Below are 23,827 nucleotides of genomic sequence, written 5' to 3'. Positions count from 1 at the left end.
TGGAAATGACAGAAGATGTTTTCCTGTGAACCCGAATCTTCAGAAAAACAACACTGATGCGGCGAGGCCAGACTGACGAGAAACAAGAGTTTATTTGTCACACCTTTGTAAATGGGACACCGGCTGAGCTCACAGCCTTCAGGCAAAAATATGTACAGATCATCAGCATCAGCAGTCGACACACCCTCACACAAACACACTCTCAAATAATCTTAACATACATGTAGGTTACACAACTTCAATGACAAAACTCACTTCCAAGGAGAGAAGTCAAAAACAGAACACAGACACAGTATTTGCTCCTCATTACTGAGCTAATTTTAACCAAGGATACTGTAGGTCAGTGATGCATTCGATACAAGCACAGGGCATCGGCTATAAAGCAGTAAAAATAGGCCCACAGCCTTAAGCGGATATGAGTAATGGCAGCATGCTTGCACATGCACCCTGCACTGCTCAAACCTCTCATTATGTCAGAGACTCTCCCGTCACAGTAAACCACTGGCAATAAGTGCATTTTCAGCTCAGCCAGCAGATGAAAAACGCTGGGAGATGATATTTTGTCACGCTGTATGTGAAAAATGCTAAATGGGGGTATTTATGAGCAAATAAACACAAGCAAGATTCGGATTTTAATAAAAGAAAAGTCACTGTGCCACCTTTTAAAGGACAAAACTGAGTTTTATGGACGGATGCCAGGAGATATCAAATGAAATTCCATGAAATACAAACACTCACACACTCAAACACACGTAATAGAAAACAATATCCACGTTCAAATCTAAATATCACCAACGACCTACAATTTCTTACAAAACATTTCGCAGCACACACCCTGACATTATATCCAAAAAGTTTAGCGTTGCATTTATAAATTAGATACACAGAGTAGTTATTTAAATTATGCATTTATATCATATATGTTAAGACCACAGCGAAAGGGCTCAAAACGGGCGAACGGATAATTTGAGAGAGAAAAAAAACCCCTCCAAGCAGATAAATTATACAAAAAGCACCAAACTGAAGAGAAATGTACAGCCAGAGTTGACACTAACACTTGATATCCACGGTCAAAGTCTGAAGGTATCGCTGTTGTTCGGGGGGACAAACAGCAGGTGGCGCCGCAGTGCAGCTTGACTCTGGGAGACGTCACTGGTCTTTCTCATGCATCTGCTGCTGCATCTTGTTCAGCATCTCCTGCATCCTCTTCAGCTGCAGGCAGAGAGGAGAGACGGGTTAATCTGTCCACATGGATGAATCCTACATGGCTAATGTGGTTTGCAGAGAGTCAACAGTGTTTCAACATGAAGTCACAGATGGAAGATTCACATCACATGATAAAAGCAGCCTTTGAATCTCACACTAGTGCATGTTTAACCTTAAAATATATATTAAAACAGCTGTGAATTTAGATGTATTTCATTGCGCTGTATTGTCATGTATTGTGTCTTATTATATCATATTGCACCTGTGACTGATTCTTATCACATTAAACATTGTTTTGTCAGAGAAGAGGGCTGTGATTCATATAAGCTACATTCATAATAAAATAGTCGGACAGAAACCAAAACATGGACTGTTCGGTGAAACAACAAAAGCTGCTTCGTACCTCCTCATCTTTCATTTTGATTAGTTTCTCAGTGTCCACGTCTGGAGTGGACAGCGGCAGGATGGGGATGGGACTCTCCATACGGTTGTCCTGAGCCAGTTTACTGAGAGAAGAAGAAGAAAAGTAAGATAACAGGTGAAACAGGCAAAATCTGCACTGAAATCTGTGAACATCAGCAGTAATCCAAGATGTTTACAAAACAGCCACATTCTCACGCCTTTTTGTTTTTCCCCCACACACACCTGGTCATTTCCTGTATGCACTGCGCTCTGTAGTTTTCGTAGTGGACGTCACAGGTTACATCTTTGAGGTCGTGCATGTGCGAACGGATCAGCATGTTCCTCAGTTTCACAAAGTCACAGTGCGACTGGTTTTCCACTGAGCAAAGAAACAAGTGAAATCAACTCCTGATCCAAGTCACGACATTCAAACTTTGTTTGATAAGTAACCACAGCTGAATAAGGGAGATAATGTATGAACAAACCTTCAACGATCCCCCAGGGGTACAGCCTCCCTCTCACCCTCTGCCCTCGGGCCTCCACCACTGTATTACTGCCAATCACAGCGAACGGGGTGCACTCCTGCACAGAGACACACGAGGACGGGTTGTTATTTTATCTGCCTGGAGAAAGCTGACTGAACATGCTGCTACACATTCTCCCAGTTGTACGTGATCACAATAGGCCACTGAGCAGCTCAACACTGTAATTGTTGAGGCAGGTAAAAGACAGTTTGTTGTTTATTTTGCTTTTCACAGCTGATCAGTGGATTCAAGCCCATATTTTTCGCCTCTGAGCTGCAGCTACACTTCAAGAGCATAATAGAGGTTTTCAGAGGAAGTTCTTTGCCCTCATGGTATCCAGTCATGTAGGTAAATCTAGTTTCATGTACTCAGGTTTTACAACATCTGTCTCTGAGATGCATGTAGCCACCTCAGCACAATGAATGTATTTGTCAGGTCGACTTCTGCCAGCAGAACTGCTACAATCACAAACTCTTCACCTTCTGCCTCAGTGTCTCTTTTTATGTTCCTCACAAAACAACTTCTGCCACTTTCCATTCTGCAGCAGAGACTTTTCTGATATGTGCTCCTTTGTCCTCATTAGAACAATCCATCACACCAAGACAAGGAAAACATGCAAAAGAAAACAGAGCTCTTGGAGAAAAAGCTTGACTTTTGCTCCCTTCGATTGAGGCCATTGCGAAATGTTATAACACGGTTTATTTAAAACAAACATACAAACTACTTCCTACCAAAAGAAAAAGTCCCTGTGAACGTGACTCACTGGAAAGTCTGCGGATCATCCAGTGGAACTGGGACAGAATTTCTGGTAAGACATGATCCAGCTGAGCATTTCAAGGGCTTTGACGAGCAAAAACAAAATTTCAATCACCGTCATAGTGGGACGAAAGAATGAGATTAAGAGGCAGATATCTAAAATTTTTACCACCAAAAAGTGGAACTACCTCCATGTTCTCTGACAAAATAGAACATACGACTTTCGTAGGCAAGAATCATATTATATTCATACTATACTACATACTATTATATTATATATTTAATACTTGTTCCTATTTTCTTGTGTGTGTGTGTGTGTGTGTGTGTGTGTGTGTGTGTGTGTGTGTGTGTGTGTATACTACTAATAGCTGTATATATTAATATAGAAAGGAGTGGTATACTAGTGGTATGAGCAGCATAAAGCGTATGAGCTAGTTTAGCTAGTTAGTATATGGAGATAGTTAACATGTACCTCATTTGTCATCTCTCTCACCCCTACTGTCCCCCTTTCCCCTCCATCTCCCCTTCCCCTCTCACTTTCCTTGTCCTGAGCACGAGTTCAAATGTGCACGAGCACGACTGTGCACAACAAACACTGGAACAGTGTTGTGTGAATCTGTCCAAGCCACTTTGGTTGCTTCCAGTTTAGAGAAACAGGACTTTGTACAAAACAATGGATTTTTTGGAGCTCACACAGAACTGACCACAAGAAAATATTCATTGTTTAGACAAAAAAGTGTGTTTGATTGTAATCCCTGATTTTACCCTGAATCTAAATTCATACATCAACAATTCTAATTAGTACCATTATGGGTAAATGAGGCTGGTTGTTTATTGTAAATATGCTTCTAATGTGCAATGAGAAGCTCATTGTTTGGTATTTTGTTGCTATACATCTAACTGTGTCCAAATGCTCAGTTACATCCACTAACAGAGAGTCAGTAAATTGTCCTCACAAGTATCTGTCTCACCTTCAGCTCTTTATCAAGCTGTTTAAACTCTTCATCCTCGTCGGAGTCACATTCAGGGAACTGGTACACTTTGATCCCAAACTTGTCTATTTCCTCTCGTATCTAGAAACACAAACAGGCAAAGAAAGCTCAGAGTCCAGACGACAGCTTGTGGAGGAAATATCTTAAATTCAGTGTGGATCTGCAGATCTTCAACTCACTCTGTCTTTCAGCTTTTTTATCTCGTTGGGCGTGAGGCAGTCGGCTTTCGCGATGAGAGGAATTATGTTCACTTTCTCATGCAGAGCCTTCATGAACTCAACATCTACCGGACGGAGGCTGCAGAGAACAAAACAGAGTGAGCAGGAGACTGAAGCGATTAAAGCCTTGAAAATCTTATTTGATCTGGTCACTTGTTATTGGGTTTATGTGTATTATTACCCATGTCCAAATGGAGGGATGAAATAAAGGCAGCAGTGAACTCTGTTGTCCTGGATGTTCTTTCTGTTCAGGCCGCTCTCATCCCTGAAGTACTGCTCAAACTGCTGATCTATGTAGTCTGTGATCGGCTTCCAGCTAGGACACACACAAACACACAAACACACACATACACACAACACAGGCTACGTTAGCAGCTCCTCCAAGTTACTGTGAATCAGGCACACTTGAGATCAGTAATAGTCGCAGCTCACCACTCGTTGTTGTTGACGGCGTCTCCGAACCCCGGCGTGTCGACGATGGTGAGTTTGAGCTTCACTCCTTTCTCCTCGATGTCTACAGTGTGTTTGATGATCTCCACGGTCTGATTAATGCGCTCTGCAAAGCAGTAACATCAAGAAAATGAAGGACACGCACTGACGGATGAGGAAAAACTAGTTGAAATAGCATCCCAGCAAAATAAATTCTGTGTAATTCATAGTTTAGATTTCCTTTAATAATAATGTAGCAAATTAAGGACATTCTTTCATCTCTACTTTATGCAAACACTAACCATCCTACAGCTTGAATTTTAAGATTTTATTCTAAGCCAGTTATCAAAAAGCTCTTCTAAAGAGTGCGCAGCACAATACATTTCCACTTCATTGAAAAATAGCACAAAAACCCCCACAAAAATTCATTTTGTAGTCACAAAAAAAGCTGTCATGAGGAACTGATCCAGTTGCAAAACACCAAAGGCTTGATGTTCAGTAGAAAAAATCGACCTATTTTCACTCAGAAAATATTCACGAGAGAACTTGGAAAAAGTGAATGATTTACATGAAACAATATGATGTATTGTTGTTTATGAACATCTAATTTAAAAAAATGTGCCACATAAAGACGGCCATGGAGTGAATTAATTGGTCAATCACCATTCAAAATTGAACAGAACTGTGCATTATAATGACTGATACAGAGAGATAATAAATAGCATGAAGACTCACCCTCAGCATTCAGTAACTTCCTGTCTTTGTAGAGGTCTGTGAGGAAGAGGCTGTTGACCAGAGTGGATTTTCCCATTCCAGACTCTCCTGCAGCACAATCACACATAGATGTCTTATAATGTGTACAATTAGTGATATGAACTAAATACAAATAAACACAGTAGCTAAAACTAACCTACTGCAATAAATACTTCCTTCATGATGGTTCTGTTCATTGTTTTTTTACCGTTAGAGAGATGCTGATGTAACTTTGCGGTCAGTTTAAACAACAGAGCTTGAATTTTGTTGTTGCTAATGTATTTTCCACCCCACTTATATCAGTGAGGTAAATAATAAATAATACAAACACTTCTCCAAAGTGGCCAAACAGTTCATCAACACCTCTCTAAAACACCTGCAACCCAAACTGAACCCTATAACTTTCACTAGGGCAAGATTTATTGCAGGTCTACATCAGTTTTAGCTCAGGGCGTCTAATAAAGTGACATCTGAGAGTGAGTTAGTGGAGATTTCTATCATGTTTGCACCTTGAGCTGGAAACTGACCTGCGACCATCAGTGTGAAATCGAAGCCTTTCTTCACAGACTTCCTGTGGACCTGGTTGGGGAGAGTCGCAAAGCCCACATACTGTTTCTCCTACGATGGAAAAAGGGACACAGAGAAGAAGACAGGTGCTTAGTTTGAAATTGTGCTTTGTGCAAGAAAGTGTCAATAAAGAAGAGCAAAAGATTGTCACTAATAACTACTGTAGCACTGAAAAAAATCAGTTGATTCTCACTGAATAATATTGTCTGTCTATTTTAATAATCAGTTAACTCTTTCAGTCACTTTTCAGGTGGAAAATGAAGCACACTGTCCAGCTAGAGTTTTGTATTTGTAAAGATTTATTGCTTTTTTTTATTTCATGTGATGTGATATCATGTTGATCTTTGAATTTTGGCCTGTTGGGGACTCAAAAGAAGGAATTTGTCAAATTTAGTTTTCTGGCATTTTAAGGCCACGTTCTTCATCCATTAATAGGGAAAATAACTGGCAGATTAAACAGCAGTGAAAATAATGATTAACTGCAGACCTAAGTTTGGCTGAGGAAGTGAGAAATGAGTGAAAAATGTCCTCAGATGTCTTCGACCGTCAGTCCAAAGCCAAAAGACCAGCGGTGGAGAGTAACTAAGTACATTTACTAAACGGTACCACTGTGCAGGTGCTTCTTCTGTACTTGAGTATTTCCATTTGTTCTGCATTATATTCACTTGAAGCAAAGATTGCACTTTTTACTGCACCACATTTGTTTTATAAGCTTAGCTGCATTTTCAGTTGATGCATTAATTATAGATATAAAAACAAATATGGCTCCTAAAAGTACATAAAGCAATTAAAGTGAGCTCCACTGTCACCAGCTGCAACATTAAAGAGATGTGAACATGAATGCATCAATAGTTAGGATCAAATATTAAAATATTCATGAATCTGAAATGGGTCACTGTGTATAATAAGTACTTTATGATTAATATTTGAGTGTTTATAGTGAGTATACCTAGTTCGTTATCATTTAAGAAATTAGGGACAGATGTCATATCAGTAATCAGCTTCTTGAGACTTTTCTTATACATTTATTATTAGCCTCCTTGTACTTTTGCAATGTGCAAATTTCCCCAGTGAGGGATCAATAAAGTTTGCCTTTTCTTATCTTACAAATATATTTTCTGTCATTCAACTAACTGAAAAATCTACTAGTTCTTTGATGCACCAAAAGCCAAAAGGTCAGAAATAGAAGCAGACACCAAATAACTGTAAAAGAGCTCCAAAGGATTCTTAATGTGAGGAATAAAATGCATCTGGCACCGTCTGCTGTAATAAAACCACCACAACAGACAGCTCGGGGTCTATAATACAGAAGATCTACAACTGCATGGAAAAACACGTGCGCAGCATTCCTCTCTGAGCAGCTGAGAATAAGCAGCGTCTCAGACTTTCCACTGAAGCTCTCACAGAAACACAAAGAGAACCAGAGGACACCAGTCTCTCGGTCGCTTTCGTCGCTGCTGCATCTGGCAGGACGTCATCTTCACCCCCCAGTGCCACATGCTGACATGTGTCGATATAAATACGTACTCGAGGCCCGTGGAGTCCATTCACACACAGACAGAAGCTACATTCAACAGACCTGAGAAGCTCTTTTTCACTCTGCAAACACTACAAGCCAAACGCACAGTCAGAGTCCTCATACGCTGTCATAACTTGACACTGGCATTTCCGACGGCCCCTTCGGGTGAGGATCGCATTTATAAAAACACACATTCACGTTTAAAAAAACCACAGGCAGCGCAATCCCAAGACAGGCTTGCCAAAGAGCCAGAGGTGGAAGGTTGGGAAACCTGCTGATAAAACTGCGAATAAATCAAACGAGTAATCTCAGCAGTAAATCTAACACTGAAGGATAAATCAGACAGCTCCACAGAAAGACAGAAAAAAGATGCTGACAGAGAATCTTCCTGTTTGCGCACTTCTAAACTCATCCTGAACTCTCTGCTGTTACTTTCCACCACATAGACGCATAACTTCATGTTATCTTGCTTCTCTTTTTGCCTATTCTGCACACATTCCCGATTTTTTACCTTCTGTCTGGCTGTTCTCACTCTTGGGCACAGCAGCCGTTCCACCAGTTTTTCTTGCAGCATGATGGCATCCATCCTAAACCGCTCCGACACCAACGGACCAAAATAGTCACCAGTCTCAGAAAGTTAAAAAAAAACAAAAACAGACCAGCAGTGACTGGAAAAAAAGGCCAATTTTGAAAGCTCCAGACCTCGAGAAAGTCGTCTCCACTCCTTCCCTGTCTGTCCTCTCCTCCTCTTGATTCCCCTCTTTGCTGCTTCCCCAGCCCTACTACTTTCTTTATTTATTTATTTCTCTCCTCTGCCCTAGAGCGGTCCGACTCTCCCTGTTCAGACAGGTATGGAGGAATTCTCAGAGAGAGAGGGAGGGAAACTGAGAGAGGGAAAGGGAGCAAGAGAGAGGTGGCAATTTGAGGGAGGAAACAAGGGAGGGATGGAAGAAGCGAAGGTCTAAAAGAAACTCATTCATTCGGCCTGTATTTCCCTCCCCCAGCTCCCACAGAAAAATAAATCTCTACACTGAGAGAAATGACCACCAGCTCGCAAAGAAAGACACAAAGAGAAAGGAACGGATGTACGAACAGAAAGCGCAGATGCTTTGCTTTGTTGACTTCAGTGCAAGATGTGAAAAACATCAACTTGCTTGAGCTTGACAGTGACAAAAGCTGCAGCGTAAACAAAAGATAAAGACACAAACGCTGCAGGTTCTGGCCTGTGGACCGAGACTGTCAGATAATCAAGTAAATTAACTTGTCAATCAATGCGTTCAGTGAAAGTGAATGTTATATGTGTGTGTTGAACTGTTCTTTGAAGCTGAGCCAAGGCTCCTGTATTTTATTGTAGATTTGAGGTGATAATTAGTGGTGGAAGAAGCAGTCTGGAACCACCAGTTGTTGTTATTGCACCGCCTTGTGGAACAGTCACTTTACATGTCACTGTACATACTGTATGAGCCTGTGACAAACAAAAACTCTCTCATAATCTCGAATCTGTCTAAACAATGAACAACAAAAAAGATTCATTTGAGTAAAAATTCTGCTCTCAAGCTTCTGCTTCAGTTAAAGTACAACATTAACAGCAAAATTGTTCCTAAAGAGGAGAAAAATATCATTTTCTGTGAATAAAATGACCCTTATGACTGATATTATTACATGATTAGATTGTTAATACTGAGTATTTTCCTGTTGCTGCCAGTCAAAGTGCACGTCTTTTTAATTACTTCATGCAAAATCAGTACATTTATTTCCATCCTAGGAGATGAAATTGAAGGGTCATTAGATGATGGTTCTGTTTTCTTTTTTTGTTTTTTTGTTTTGCTGCTTTTGGTAAGTATTTGATAGTTTTATCTCTCTGGTTCCTAAAACTGTTATTTAGTTGAAGCCATCTGAGAAGTTTAAAGGACAAATGTCTCTCTCAAGGAGCTCCTAACATCCCATAGATGTTTGAATATGAGAAGGGACCCTGAATAGACACAAATGAGCCAACAAGGCAGGTTTGTTTTAATTTTTAAAACTGGAGAGCAGAACTTTTACATATAAATAAACCTCTGTGCAGCCAAACAAGCCACATAATGCCGATTAAGCCTCTCAACAACAGGTAAATCATATCTTAAAAAACACTGAAACACTAATTCTGTCGTCTGTGCAGATGTTCATACACTGGTGGAGCAGCAGTGATTGGTTTGCCAGAGCTGAAGAGAAGAGCTAGCAACAAACACAGAGTAGACAACAGCAACTAGAAGTATGCCGAGTAAACCTACCAGACATCCAAGAAAAGATTCTCACTTCTAGAATCATCATATTATGTTTGTGTAAGTACTGTCACTGTCAAAGCAGGAGAGAAAAGTTATGCATTGCAGGTTTAATAATATTTATTTGCAATAACCGATAGCAACTAAACATCTAAGAGTCACATCGTAGTATCAACCTTTACACTAATGATTAATTTATTGTTGACTAATCTGGTCTATAAAATACCAGTGATGATTCAAACTTATGCTCCCCAAAAGATGACTCAAACCGATGAATTGATTAATAATCAGTTGTAGCTCTGCTTTATGCTAAGATGACCTAATTAGTTTTTTCCTGTGGATTCATAGTTACTGTACAGACACATGAACAATACCAAGCTTCTCATCTCTTATCAAAAAAAAGTACATATCTCCTGCAAAATGTCACATATTTCCATATGTCCATTTGTTCGGGTAGGTCATAAAAATAACGTCTCCTGTTGTATCCATGAGGTCATTTTCAGTTGAAAGTTGCTGTGAGTGTAGATGGAGGGACGCTCTGGTTTAAACCGCCGGTCTGGACTGTAATGAAAAGGATGTAAAAGAAATCTGCCACAATGTCGACTTCTGTTTGTGTGTGTGTGTGTGTGTGTGTGTGTGTGTGTGTGTGTGTGTGTGTGTGTGTGTGTGTGTGTGTGTGTGTGTGTGTGTGTGTGTGTGTGTGTGTGTGTGTGTGTGTGTGTGTACGATGATGGGTGTGTCCGATTCAAACACGATGTGGGCAGCAGTTTAAATGCTCTTTGAAATGAAAGGAGCTTGACTTGTTTTTTAGTTTTTTTTCCTGCTTTCTTTTCTCTTCCTGAGCAGACACGCCTCGCTGTGATGCCACGTACAGAACGTGACGGCTTCACTCCAAACCACTGGAGGGAGACAAAGGAATCAGCTAGAATGCAGACTTTATGGTTTAAGTTTTGATGCCTCACATTCAGGGAGAAAAAAAAAACATTCCTGGTTCCTCTCAGCTGGGATGATGCAGATGTAAACGTCACAGAACGGTGTTTTGTTCAAGAAGAAGTGAGATGAAGAGTTTAGGTCGTGAATCTCAATAGAAAAAGGAACAGATGTCTTGAAATGTTCCTACAATAGCCTCCCTGGCTGAACCCCCCACTGTCAGAGGTTCTCAGAGGCCAGCTGTCCCTTTCTGACACACACACACGCATGCACGCACGCACGCACACACACACACACACACACACACACACACACACAAATATAATCTTTTAGTCACACTTCTGTTGTTACTTGCAAATTCAACACTATAAACATCCCCCATTACTAAGTGAAGCCAAAACTGTGTCTCATGTGATCTTTATTCATTCACCAGCTCACTTTGGAAACTTAATTCTATGCTTTGTTGCCGTTTCTACCGCACAGATGTCACTTAATATCACTAACTAAACCCTGAAGTTAAATATTATGCACCACATGAACCTACATAGACCTCCATCCTCATTGAAAACTCCAGAATCTGTGACTATACTGATATTTTGTCATTTCAAAACCTCTCATAATTGTCTCCCACATGACTGAAAGATCCTTCCCAATGTTTATGCGACTCACGTCACATTGTGTCTGTTGTGCTTTGGACCTGGATTTGTCTCCAAATTAGTCGCTTTGGCTCAGTTAGTGAAGCTGGTTGTCCATTAATTGCAGCTCCTCCACGAGCCAAAACGTCCTCAGGCAACACACCAACTCCACGTTTCTCAACTGCTGCAATTGGTGTGTAAGTGTGTGTGAACGGGTGAATAAGAAACACACTGCAAAACTCTTTGTAAGTGGAAAGCAATTTGACATTTAAAGCTCCTGTTTGGAGGTAAATGTCTGAATGTCAGATTTAAGGTGAACTCAGAGGAACTTTCAGCAGATGAATCTGAAAACAGTCAGTGAAACAGCGATGCACACAGTGTCACATTAGACAGTCCAATCTTTTTTATAAAATATAATGTGTTTGTCCTTTCAAGCCTGTTATTTTCTTTTAGCCTCGCTTCTACATTATTGTGTCCTTTGTCTTTACTTGTGAACACAAAGTAACACCCCATAGTCTGTCGCTGCTTAAACATGTGGTTATAAAACTAAGAACTAACAAGGAACTGTCAAATGTTAACAAACACAGGCTTGTTGCATGACTTAATTCATAGAAAAGCTACACAGATGCAAAAGTCAAAATTTCTTCCAAATCATTTATTTAGACATACGTAAAATTCTGTGGTTTGTTCACGTTTACACTATTTTCTCTTCTTTTTTCTGTCACTAAATTATTCTTAAAGTGTCATGACTCCTTGTAATGTTTTCTGCTATATGTTCAAAGAATCAAGTTCCTCCAGTTTCTGTGTTTGCTTGTCTCCCTCTTGTGTTTGAGCTGCAGCAAACGTTTACTTCATTAACAGTTAATCTGCTGATTATTTTTTGAATTAATCTATAATCATTTAATCTATAAATGTAGGAAACAATGAGAGCCAAGCATTTTGTCTTCAGATTGAATGCTGTATCAGACTGTGTAAAGGTTCATTTCCAGTGAGGAAAAAGTGCAAAAAAAAAGCCAAAAATCTTCATAATTAAGAAGCACAAAGCAGAGAATGTTTGACATTTTTGCAGTTTATGACAAAAATGAATTACTTCTTTGAGCTGTACCACTTGTTTTACTTCTAAAAACAATGCTAACTGTATACAGCACCTTTCATTTGGACCAGGAAATGTATTGACTGCAGAGTTTGTGCTTTTGAGTCTTCAGCAATGCTTTGCTTTGTTATCAATGCAGAGCAGAAGAAATTTCTTTGCTGTCAGAATATTATTTCAGAGTCTGAAAGCACCATGACTCTGTCTGTTTGTTTGTCCGAGTGTTGGACGTCCGTGCAGAGGCACAGATCCAGAGATCAGCCACTCAGTCAGCAGGCTTCTTCCTCTCTCTCATACAAAGTTGTGGTCTTAAAGGAAGTGACTCTGAAAGGCCCACAGCAGTCAGCTCCACTGCCACAGTGAACACACATAACGCAGCGAATCATCGTTTCACGCTGCCAAGGAGCTTCAAGAAGCAGCAGCAGCAGCACAGAGACGAGACACCACAACACAGTTTGGCTGAAGAGGACTTTTAAAATCTTAAGCCACCATGAAAAACTCATATTTTTGACAGCAGCCGTTTTTCTACAGCAGAAACAGACACACAGATTTCTACCAAACAGCTTCTCTTCAGGATGGTCCACTGCTGCACTGGTCCTGGCTTGTGTAAATAAGGACAACAGCATCTTTTTCAAGTAGGAATATGATTCCAAAGGGCTGTTGTCAAGAACTACTTCAATACAAAGCAGCTTCTACAGTTACTTACAGTAAATACAGATGGGTCAGTTTGGTATCCTGACGGTATTAAAAGGCTTTTCTCACTGGATTATACAGAGTATTTTCTTCTAAAAAAAATACCGTATAACAGATGCAAAATTAGAGAAGAATTGCATTTTCACTAAAGTGAAACAGGTGCATCGCAATATGTAGCTCGACTTACCTGACGTGAGTCTAGTTACTGGTAATGAAATACCAAAAAACAACAACAACATGACCACATAATGTAGTGTATGTTGATTGGAATGTCATTGGTTTTGCGGCTATTTGGTCATAAACTAAAGTTGGATGATTGCTGGTGCAAGACCAAAAGTGACTAACACTAATCCTGAGAGGAATCTTGTTTGTAAGCTGTAACTTCTGGGTTGCCAGGTTGGGAGTAATGTCCCAATCTGCTCAGCCACTTACTGATGAAATCATCTAAAAATGAGGCGTGTTAAACTTTAACAAAATACTTCAGGTCTGCAGTCAGAAATGTCAATAAGTCAGATAACAACAAGGTTCAGGAGCTTCTCACTGTCTAAGGCAACTGGAAAAGACTCTTCTTCAATTACAAATGTTAATAATCTAAATGTAGCTCATTTATTTCAGTTTGAACTGTTAGTGTTAAAATGTAGTTAATGGGAGAATTTCAGTCTGATGCAGGAAGTCAGAAGTCAACTGGAGAGTCCATCCATCCATCATCTATACACCGCTTAGTCCTCACTAGGGTCGTAGGGAGGCTGGAGTCTATCCCAGCTGACTGAGGGCGAAGGCAGGAGACACCCTGGACAGGTCACCAGTCTGTCACAGGGCCTCATATAGAGAAGAATGAATCACACATGCATTCTTGTCTACGGACAATTTAGAATCACCAATTAACCTCAGCATGTTTTGGGCTGTGGGAGGAAGCCGGAGTACCCGGAGAAAACCCACACATGCACAGGGAGAACATGCAAACTCCATGCAGAAAGATCCCAGGAAGGCGGGGATGCGAACTGAGGATCTTCTAGCTGCAAAAATGCTAACCACCGAGCCACTATGCAGCCCGACTGCAGAGTCGATGAATAAAATAAAGAGCTCAAGAGACAAAGAGAGCATCCTGCTGAAGGAGAAACACCAGCCAGATTTTTTTTTCCAACCTGGAAGCCCAAAAATGTGTCTTATAATCCAACCATCAAAGATGAGTTAATTATTTATTAACTCTTCATAAAGAGTTCCCTAAGTGGAAACTAGTAGCCGTAGTTCTTGCACTGGTATATCGGTAACATTATCAGGTAACAGTGGCAATACAGAGATTAGTTTTCAGATTTATACAGGCCAAAATGACAAATTCATCACTGAGGGTGGTGTAGTCCAAACATTAAACAACACTATTTCTCATTAGGTGCTCAGTGTATTTTGGAAAAACTGAAAAAAAAGAGAAAACACAGGAGCAAAAAGAGAAGACGGATTCTTCTTTACGACAGAGGAACAAGCCAGAGATGAAAACAACCAGTTCCTACTTATGCAATTAAAAATACTGATTCAAAGAATATCTTAAGAATAAAAAGAGAATTGAAGCTTTAAATTGAATATTGTTCAAACGGGCCACACAACAACAGTAAACTACTAACATGGAACAGTGGAGGCTGATGGGGACCGTCATTAGTTTGCAGGTGTTTGGTCATAAACCAAAGTGTTGGAAAATTGTTGGCAGAAGACAAAAATCAATCAGGAAAGTGATTAAAACTGAACCTGAGGAGAAACTTTATGTCTGTACTAAACTTCATGGTGATCCAGTGATCGTTGAAATATGTCAGCATGGACTGAAGGTGGAGAGACCAACAGACAGAACAGGAAATACTGGTACAGGACAATAATCTACGGAGCTTTAAGCTAAATGACTGCATGTGTTTCATTAAGTTGCACTGCTGCTCAAACCAGTGAAAGCTCATCATGATGCAGAAACTCAGCCGTCGGTACAGTCGCAGTAATAGCCACACTTTAAGTCGTGTTTGTGCTCTCGGCTCAAAGCAGCCGTGAAGAGCGTCGACCTTTACTGATGACTCCTCTGCATCTCCTCGCCGCCCTGCTGGCACTTTCACACCATTAACCCCGAATGCTTCCTCTGAACTGCTGCCTGCCGACCGGATGGTGGCCCAGCGAGGGAGGCAAAGAGGGGTGAGGACGGGTGAGACAGAAGCAGAGGGGCAGAAAAACAACATAAAGATGGACCCCCTCCCTCCCATGCAGTGTCTCCGTGGAGATGCTCTTGGCTCTTTAACATGCTAATCTGACAGCATGTAATTGCTCAGGCAGCAATAAAATTGTCTCACTGAAGGACACTTGGCTGTCGCTGCCCGGTTTTAGCATCTGCCTGTTCAGAGACAAATGACGCTTGTGGGAGGAAAGCCGTGACCTTGTAGGGCCAAGAAGGAGAGTTGAAGAAGGTTGGAAGTTCTAGAAAACAATAGAGGAATTCCTGATGCTCCTATATTTTTGTTTTCATCAACAAATCCCACTAAAACACGAAAACAATGTTCTAAAATGTGTAAAAAATGTTCTAACAAGCAAGTATCCTCTGTGTAGCCAATATCTCACATATTAAATTTCTCTCCACCACAGAACTTCACTGATGTTTAAAAACTACTAGAAACACATCAATCCACTACATTTACATGCAAAAATATCCTTAAACAAAAAGCCAGTATTTCTACACTATAAGAAAAATTGAAGAAATTTTTTGAAAAAATTATTGAAATGTTAGTTTTCCCTGTTTTGTAGTTTTAGATAATAGCTACTAAAATACCAGGAAAGAAAAGTATTAATTTCAGTGTCAACCATAAAAAAAACAGGCGAAAACTGTAACTAATGTCCACATTAAAAATTGGTATTTTTACAAATAATAATTAATTCTTTTATATTCGACTGCAAAATTACACTATTTTTATTGTATCTTTATGTTATTCAAAAGAAAATTATGTAGCCTACATTAATGATTGAAAATTTTGAACTAATTTTTAACTCTCATTTTACAGATTTTGTAATTTTTTTTCTATGTTTTGTTAAAGTACAAATACCATCTAGTTAAATCACAGAAGAAAAAAATCTTATTTTAAATGCTGGCTACAAAAGAAGAAGAAAAAAGCCCAAACCGCAGATATTATATCAAAAATCCGTCTTTTTACACATAGTAATTTGCTCTTTTACAATGTGTAACCATGAAATTACACTTTCTTTACTGTATTTAAATCAGCCAAAAATCTAATTATTTTATAGGTCTTTGCAGTTATTTTCACAGTTTTTACTGTTTGTTTTTACAATAGAGTATATTTATCTTGGAATATTTGTTTGTGTAGGTGTTTATAGTGACCAAGTTTTCAGATCTAATATAATCTTTCTTCGTTTAGACGTTTTAACCTCATCACACAGTCTTCATCAGCAGAGACGGTTAAATTCTGAAGACGATTCATTGGACTTTTGGTCTAAATTGAGCTCAAGAGTTTATTTCTAACCTTGGAAATAGCTCAGGTGAAAAATTTGTCTGAAAAGGCTTTTATTTTTTATCAGCTGATGTTTCCAAAACCAGCAATGAGAAGTCTTGAGTAGCTCAAAGTTAAAAAAAGCCTGATGATGATGTAATATGGTGAAACACCCCAGAAAAAATGAATAACTGGAACTTCAGTAGAGACTATTTTCTCTCAGTTGCAAAAATATGGAATAACACCAACTTACAGATTTAATTAGAATGAAATCCAACATTTCTGTGCTCTCTAGTCAATAAATAACTTGGTATGGGATTACCAAAGTTATAACTAAGATGCTTTTGCTGTTTATTACACAGAGTGGTTATGAAATATTCTTAATTCTCTTGATTCGTTTCATTGGATTACTGCTTAACCTCCTGCTATTTCCACAGAACATATAATCCCAAACAGATCCAGGTCGACCAAATGCTTAAAAAGATTTTTCTCAAAGGCTCCGACTATCTGGGTCAGCCTTCACTTACTTCCAAATCTTTTTGCAACTCAGAGAGGCTGTGTTATGACAGAAACCTGAAAGCGTAACAGAGGAAGAGGAGGTGAGTTGTGTCAGGTATAAGACGACGGTATGCACAGACTGCACTGGATCACTGGGATTACATGCATGTTTGCAGCATGACAAAATGAAAGTATGTGCACAAAAACACACTGCAGGGCATAAACTCCTCAGACACCTGAGCAAGAACAAAGGCACCAACTGTCCCAGAGGAAAAACACTCCTAAGAAAACCTGCAGAGGCAGATCTTACATGTTTTTGCTCCATTTGCTCATTTACAGTAGTGATTGTATAATATGTTGAAATATTTCTGCTGTAAAATCTTGAACCCCACAACCTGCTAGTGGGGTAAAAAGGCAGTTTATCTTTTAAAAAAAAACTTTAAAACTACACCATTTATCAGAGCCACAAACCTGAGCTTAAAATATTGATATTAATAAATCCCATTTAAATCTTTGTATCCATTAAAAAAATTTAATTTGCAAAAATAGATATTTTTGCACTGAACAGATTCTGTAAAATATAAACAATACTGTATTCTTTGAAGCAATCATAAATTCATTAGCGACTCAGCTGCAACTAACAGTCGTATTAAAAAAATTGAAGGACTTTTCAGCTAAATTGGGCTGAGACAAGTATGAAAATAAATGTAAAATATAAGCAGTGAAATATCTATGGCATGTAGAGTCACCATTGTTTTTTAGTGTTGGTAACACCTGTGTATGCTTGGAATGATGATTTCCATGTTTATTCTGGGTTTTTATTTTTTTTATTTTGTAAAATAAATAATCAAACAAATTCTACTTTTGTTCTGTCATTTCTTATGATTTATGGCATTCTAACTTTGATATACTGAGCCAAAGACATTTTTGAGTTCTCTCTACTTCTAGCCATGGTTGTGCTGTTTCACCAGAGAAGCAGAATTTTATACGCAGTAAAAAATAAGCACACAGTGGAAAAAAATGTGACAGAAGCTAAAAATGTCCAGAAACTGCTTCTATTTCAGATCAACCACCTGTCGTTCATTACAAACTGATGCTGCAGCCTCGAAGCAAAGTAAACAAATTTTACTTTCTAGCAGAGGTCCCAAAGACAACAGAAACTTTTATATTTGCAGAAAAGTTGCAGCTAGGTAAATACTTGGATTTTACAATATTTAATTTTGTAAACATCACAATGTTTAGGTGGAGAGATCAGATAGCAACATGACATTCCACCACTAAAGGTGCCTGGAACAATTCTTTGACATTTCAGGGAATATTCAGATGAGAAGATCAATACTGCACTCATATCTGTCCAATAAATCTAACTTAGCTTAGCATCAAGGCTAGAATCAGACAGCTCCGTCAAAAATCCACCTACCAGCCCCTCAAGAGCTCACTAATTAACACGTCAACTGTTTCAGTTGTGTGTAAAAATGACAATTTGCTATTTTACGCTGAGTTATGTGCTGGATTATTTATTGGCTGGGGGCAACTATTTTCTGAGCTGGTTGCCTGGCAACTGCTCAAAACCAACACCAAATTTGGCACATAGCGGCACTAAAATGGGGATTGTTGTGTGTCACTTCAAAAACAAAATGCATCAGGTTAATTAGTGAGAAGGTTAGGTGGATTTTATTACCTTGGGGCAGTCTGTCTAGCTGTTTTCATCATTTCCAGCCGGTGCACTAAGCCGAACTAATGTTCTTCACATCATAAAAGCAAATGAGTGTTTTCCAGGATGTCAGAATATTTATTTTAGGGGGAAATCGCTGTCTTTATATGATAAATACAGATCAAAGAAAAGGCTCAAGACCTCATCAATCAGCCTCTTTCTCCTGCTCTTTTCTGGAGATCAGCAGAAGCTGCGGGGGGTTTAAAGCCCCAGCTTTAATACCCCACCCAACCCCCAGAGAGACGCTGCTCCTGCCCTGCAGCTGGTCCTCACTGAGGGTCCCATCTGTGGCAGCGACAGTGTTTCAAGGCAGAGGGAGGAGTGCTGGAGGAAGAGTTGAGGAGGGAGGAGAGCTGAGTGTATCTGAAGTGACGTGACACACATGTTCGGACTCAGATGCATTTGACTCAACATCTGCTCGGCGGAGGAATCGCTGAGTCATGTGACCTGATGTCCCAGGAAGAGGTGCGACAAGGTGAAGACAACCTCAACTCTGGCAACACTTTCTAATAAAGTGCATTCAGCAGAGGTTTGTAAGTGGCAGCTGCTGGGTTGCCAGGTTGTGAAGATTATCTCTGGCTGCTGAGTCATTAATAGTCAATATGTTGATGAAGTCATTCATTAATTACACTCTTTAAAAGGCCTTCAGGTCTGGAGTGGTAAATGTTAAGTCGGTAAGTGTTTCTCACTCACTAAAGCAACAGACACAGCTAGCCTGTCATCTGTAATTATAAATGTTAATAATCTAAATTTCATTGTGAATGTAAAAATGTTGTTGATAAAAGAATTGCGGTCTAGATGCAAAAGGTCAGAGATCAACTAGAGTCGACCTGATAAACTGAGGAGCTACAAAGAAAGTACCACCCATCAAACCCATCAATGTGTTTTAAAATTCATCCAAAAATCATTTCCAAATTACTTATCAACCATGAATAAAGAGATGCCTTAATAGAGAGTGTTTCCCCTAATTCTTACACCGTCATATCAGCAGCTTAACTGAGAAACACCAACAAAGAAACTGAAATTAAATAAAGTAGCGACGACAGAAGATGGATCCCTCTTCAGGACACATGAACAAGCAAGAGATAAAAATAACAAAAACGCCTTTTACACATGAAAAACTGCCTTCATAAGATAAGAAACAGATCAGTTTATAATTTAATACACTTTTTTGTGTGTCTGATAGCTTCTGTTCTACCTGTAATACTTTAAACTAAGTAAACATGCCATTATCTCATAACTGTCATTTTAAAAATTACTAAATTAAAGTGACTCTATGAGTAAAAGCATTTGCGGCCTGATTTTTACATTTTCACAAACAAACAGTCAAGCTGCTGTTATTTACTTCACTAAAACCTCAAGAATCATCTTTAAATATCACATTTTGAGGCAAAAAAATGCAAATTTTAACATTTATGATCTGCATGATTCAATCAGAAGTTCAAAACTGGTTAATTCATTGACATTGTTCAGATGATTAAAAGACCTTAAAGTAACCTCAGAACATCAATATTTGTTGAGCTAGAGTTGGATGTTTTAATAATCGTATTATTTCAGAGGTGACACATCTTCTGTGTCGCTCTATCAAGGTGATCCATCCCAGCTGATTGTTGATAAAACTGCGATTCTTATTTTTGTTTTTGGGGTTTGCAATCTGTGAAAAGCCACCCACACACAGAATAATCACCGCACAGGATTGTGGGAAGGTCAGATGGTGTCGTCCCCTCCTTCGTATCAGAGAAAACAGATTTTATAAAAACGCTGTCTCCTGGCAACGCAACACCACAGCCGAGAAAGTGACGGGAACGAGAAGAAGCGCTGTGAAAATACTGGTTTAGGATTTATTATCAGCTGTAATTCTTTCAACGGCTATGATCTCAGTCACACCGAGCAGATTACTATGTTTTCCAGCTCTCCCTCCTCCTCGTCTTCCTCCTCTTCATCCTCCTCCTCCTCCTCCTCCGCAGCCTGGATGGTCCAGAATATGAAACATTTTTCTCAAACAGTCTAACAGGGTCAGATGCAGCAGAGTATGTGGGAGTGAGCGACGTCCAACAGCAAAACTCACGAGTTGTAAAAAAACCAACAGTAATTTACACGCTGAGCACGAGTGATTCGCTACAGAAGCAGGTGAATATCTGTACAAGGAGGCCAACGCTTACTGTAAATGTAGTTTCAGCACAAACTGGAAATGGTGCTAAGTCGACTGAAACAGGTTTTCCTCGTACCTCTGTGTGTTTCTGTGTGGGTGTTCTGGAAGTGATGCCACATGATAACAACGATTTCAACCACTGAACTGGATCCAACTGTTATTTTCCTGGAGAAAGCAAATGCAACCTGTCCGCCATATTTCTGCCAGCAGTGAGGCGGGACAGAACACCCGAACCAGCAAATGGACAAACATTAAAATGGGGAAAAAAGCCTAAATCTGACAAAGTGCAGAGATAAAGGTGCACATAAGTATACTATGTAGGCACATTTTTATATATTTCTACTTGACACCAGGCACTACCAAAACTTCTCAGTCCCCAAACCCCAAAATAACAGAGTGAGAGACTCACTATCCCTAACGATGGTTGAAGAAATCAAACAAGCAAAAGCACTAACAGGCCAAACCAATCAGGTGCACAACAGCAATACAAAAGAACACAACAACCTAACAACCATATTATGTTACAGTAATTTGATAGACTACTGTTAAAAAATGAAGATAACATTAATCAGAAATACAGTCTAGAGATTGATAATGTGGTAAATGACTATTCTAGCTGGAAACAGCTGATTTTTAATGGAATATCTCCATAGAGGTACAGAGGAACATTTCCAGCAACCATCACTCCTGTGTTCTAATGCTACATTGTGTTAGCTAATGGTGTTGAAAGGCTAACTGATGATTAGAAACTCCTTGTGCAGTTATGTTAGCACATGGATAAAAGTGTGAGTTTTCATGGAAAACATGAAATTGTCTGGGTGACAACAAACATTTTTTTAAATAATAAATATATATAATGAATAAAAGTCCAGATAAAAACTAAACATCCAGCAGTGCCAGAAAAAATATGTTGAAAAATGCTGGAGCACTGCAACATTCACAAACTACTGATGATTTAAATGCAGTGTCATTTTTAGGTCAAATATTTTACAATTACCATTTGAATGAAAACCTTTTCTGTGATCTTACTAAGTATTTTCTGTAATTTACCAAAACAGGAAAAATCTCTAATTCTTATTCTTCTAAAAAGAAAAATACAACTGTCAAAGTAATTTCAATGCACTGTAAAACAACAACAACAACAACAGCAACAAAAAACTATGAATAAAATATTAACAGTAATTAATCGGCACCAAAAAATACAGTAAAATAGTAGGGAAAAAACACCTCATAAAAAATGAGTGATTGAAATTAATTTTCTAGCCTCAATTTTATATAAGATCATGTGTACTTTTGGGGTTATTGATCAATATTTGGCGAATGGATAACACCAACTGAGTTCTGATGTTGTGTTTTAATCATTGGACACTCGATATGGGCTACAAAGGCGGATAGATTCGAGAGTATTTACTTTATGTGAGTAAATACTTGTAAAATAATTATACAACTCTCTGAGCTATTCTATTCTGCACCATGAGCATGATGATTTGTGCTACCAATACTTCTGAACTGTTACATCAAGTGTTGTTATGAATTCAGTACCTTTTCTTGTAATAGAGTAGCCTATAACTTTCTGATTTCTTTACTGCTCACTGACAGTTTTTGACGTTCAGTAGACCTAAGAACTGATCACTTCACTGAGAAAATAAGCAACAGATTAGTCGACGGTGAAAATAACCATTAGTTTCAGCCCTGCTGTTGAAAATTTGAACATCGAGTGAGGAACAGATTAGCAAATCTACAGTTTATAGTTGTGGTTTTGTTCACTTGCACTGAGTTATTTCTGGGAGGTGCTTCTACTTAGTCTTTGCATTTATAAGAACAGAATCAGTAACAGCTCCTCCCATTACAGCACAACTCAGTTCATCAGCATTCACAGACAACAGCTCTCTGAACGTTGCTACTAACAAACTTGTGGCCATGCAAAAATGGTTATACATATAGTTAAAATATCCCATAAAGGCTCATTTATCGCAGCAGCATATTTGCTATCACCACTTCCATTCATGTATTTCAGCTTTTAAATTAGAAATCGTCCCTATTTCTATTTTTATCTCTCAAACATCCAGACTTTTTGCTGATGCTGGACGGTTCACACATGCTCCTGTACTGTCATCAGACAGTATGTGGAGAGAGGAAGAGAGGGAGGAGGAGGAGGAAGAGGAGGAAGGCCCAGGGTCACCAGAGAGCCGACCTCCCCTAAAGGCTCATGTGGCAGCTGCGTTTCTCGGCTGAACAATGGTCAGGGAGGCTGAAGGCAGCAGTAATCATGCTGATGTAACGTTCACAATCAGGTCAGTCCATCAGTGGAATCAGTGGCAGATAATCGCTAATAAAACTGCAGGCAAAAGGAGGAGAGGATGGAGGAGGAGGATGCTGCTGCTGCCTTTTGGGTACCATGTTCGCCTCTTGTGGCGCCGGTCTGCTCCACATACGCGTCTAAAAATGAACCTCCCCCCTGCTGTCAGTGCTCTGATCAGCCTGTGATGTGTGATGGCATGGCTGCCCTCACAGCATCTTGCGTTTGAGTTTAAAAAAAAAAAAAAATGTGATCCAAAACGTAAATATTGCTGCTGCAGCCGAGGCGGCGCTGCGCAGCTTGAGATCTGGCAATGCTCCTATAATAAACCTGCGTCCGTACTTTAAAAAAAGCCATAAAATAAATAGGTTAAATGGTGTTTCCTACCTCTGTGCTGTCCTCTGTTGGCCATTGCAGGATGGATGAGGAGGAGGAAGCGCAGGTGCAGGGATGCAGAGCGACGCCCAGGGAGACACAAACATGAAGCAATCATCGCATCGATCCTCAGTGAGAATTAAAAAAAAAAAAAAAAAAAAAAACAGGCTGCTGCACAATTTACAAACCCAGAGAGCATCTACTCACCTGTTTTGACGGGGATCCTGCTTTTGTACCTGATGTTGCTCGTCATGATGAGCGCTCTCCTCCCTCGATTTCACCGAAGCGACGACTCACAGGAAAGCGGCCCCTCGCCTCGCCTCCAAGCCCCGGACAGACGGCAGGAG

At 39.5% G+C, this 23,827-nt stretch overlaps 1 protein-coding gene across 2 annotated transcripts; it reads right to left on the bottom strand.

The window, feature by feature from the left end:
- Positions 1 to 73: 73 nt before the first annotated feature.
- On the bottom strand, positions 74 to 23,820 carry septin5a (septin 5a). Of its 2 annotated transcripts, XM_023277465.3 has the most exons (12): positions 23,688 to 23,820; positions 23,493 to 23,506; positions 5,808 to 5,898; positions 5,263 to 5,349; positions 4,531 to 4,654; positions 4,280 to 4,414; positions 4,060 to 4,177; positions 3,860 to 3,961; positions 2,094 to 2,190; positions 1,852 to 1,987; positions 1,610 to 1,712; positions 74 to 1,212 (listed from the first exon to the last, which is right to left on the bottom strand). In XM_023277465.3, exons 1-12 carry the CDS (start codon positions 23,731 to 23,733, stop codon positions 1,150 to 1,152), a joined length of 1,116 nt encoding a protein of 371 aa, XP_023133233.1. In that variant the 5' UTR covers positions 23,734 to 23,820; the 3' UTR covers positions 74 to 1,149. The 2 variants fall into 2 exon arrangements, with proteins under 2 accessions (XP_023133233.1, XP_023133231.1); XM_023277463.3 differs by lacking the exons at positions 23,493 to 23,506; positions 23,688 to 23,820 and adding an exon at positions 7,878 to 8,207.
- Between the last annotated feature and the right edge of the window lie 7 nt (positions 23,821 to 23,827).

The sequence above is a fragment of the Amphiprion ocellaris genome, chromosome 6, assembly GCF_022539595.1.
Source record: "Amphiprion ocellaris isolate individual 3 ecotype Okinawa chromosome 6, ASM2253959v1, whole genome shotgun sequence".
In the NCBI taxonomy this organism is placed as follows: domain Eukaryota; kingdom Metazoa; phylum Chordata; class Actinopteri; family Pomacentridae; genus Amphiprion; species Amphiprion ocellaris.
This window is presented reverse-complemented; position numbering and strand designations above follow the sequence as displayed.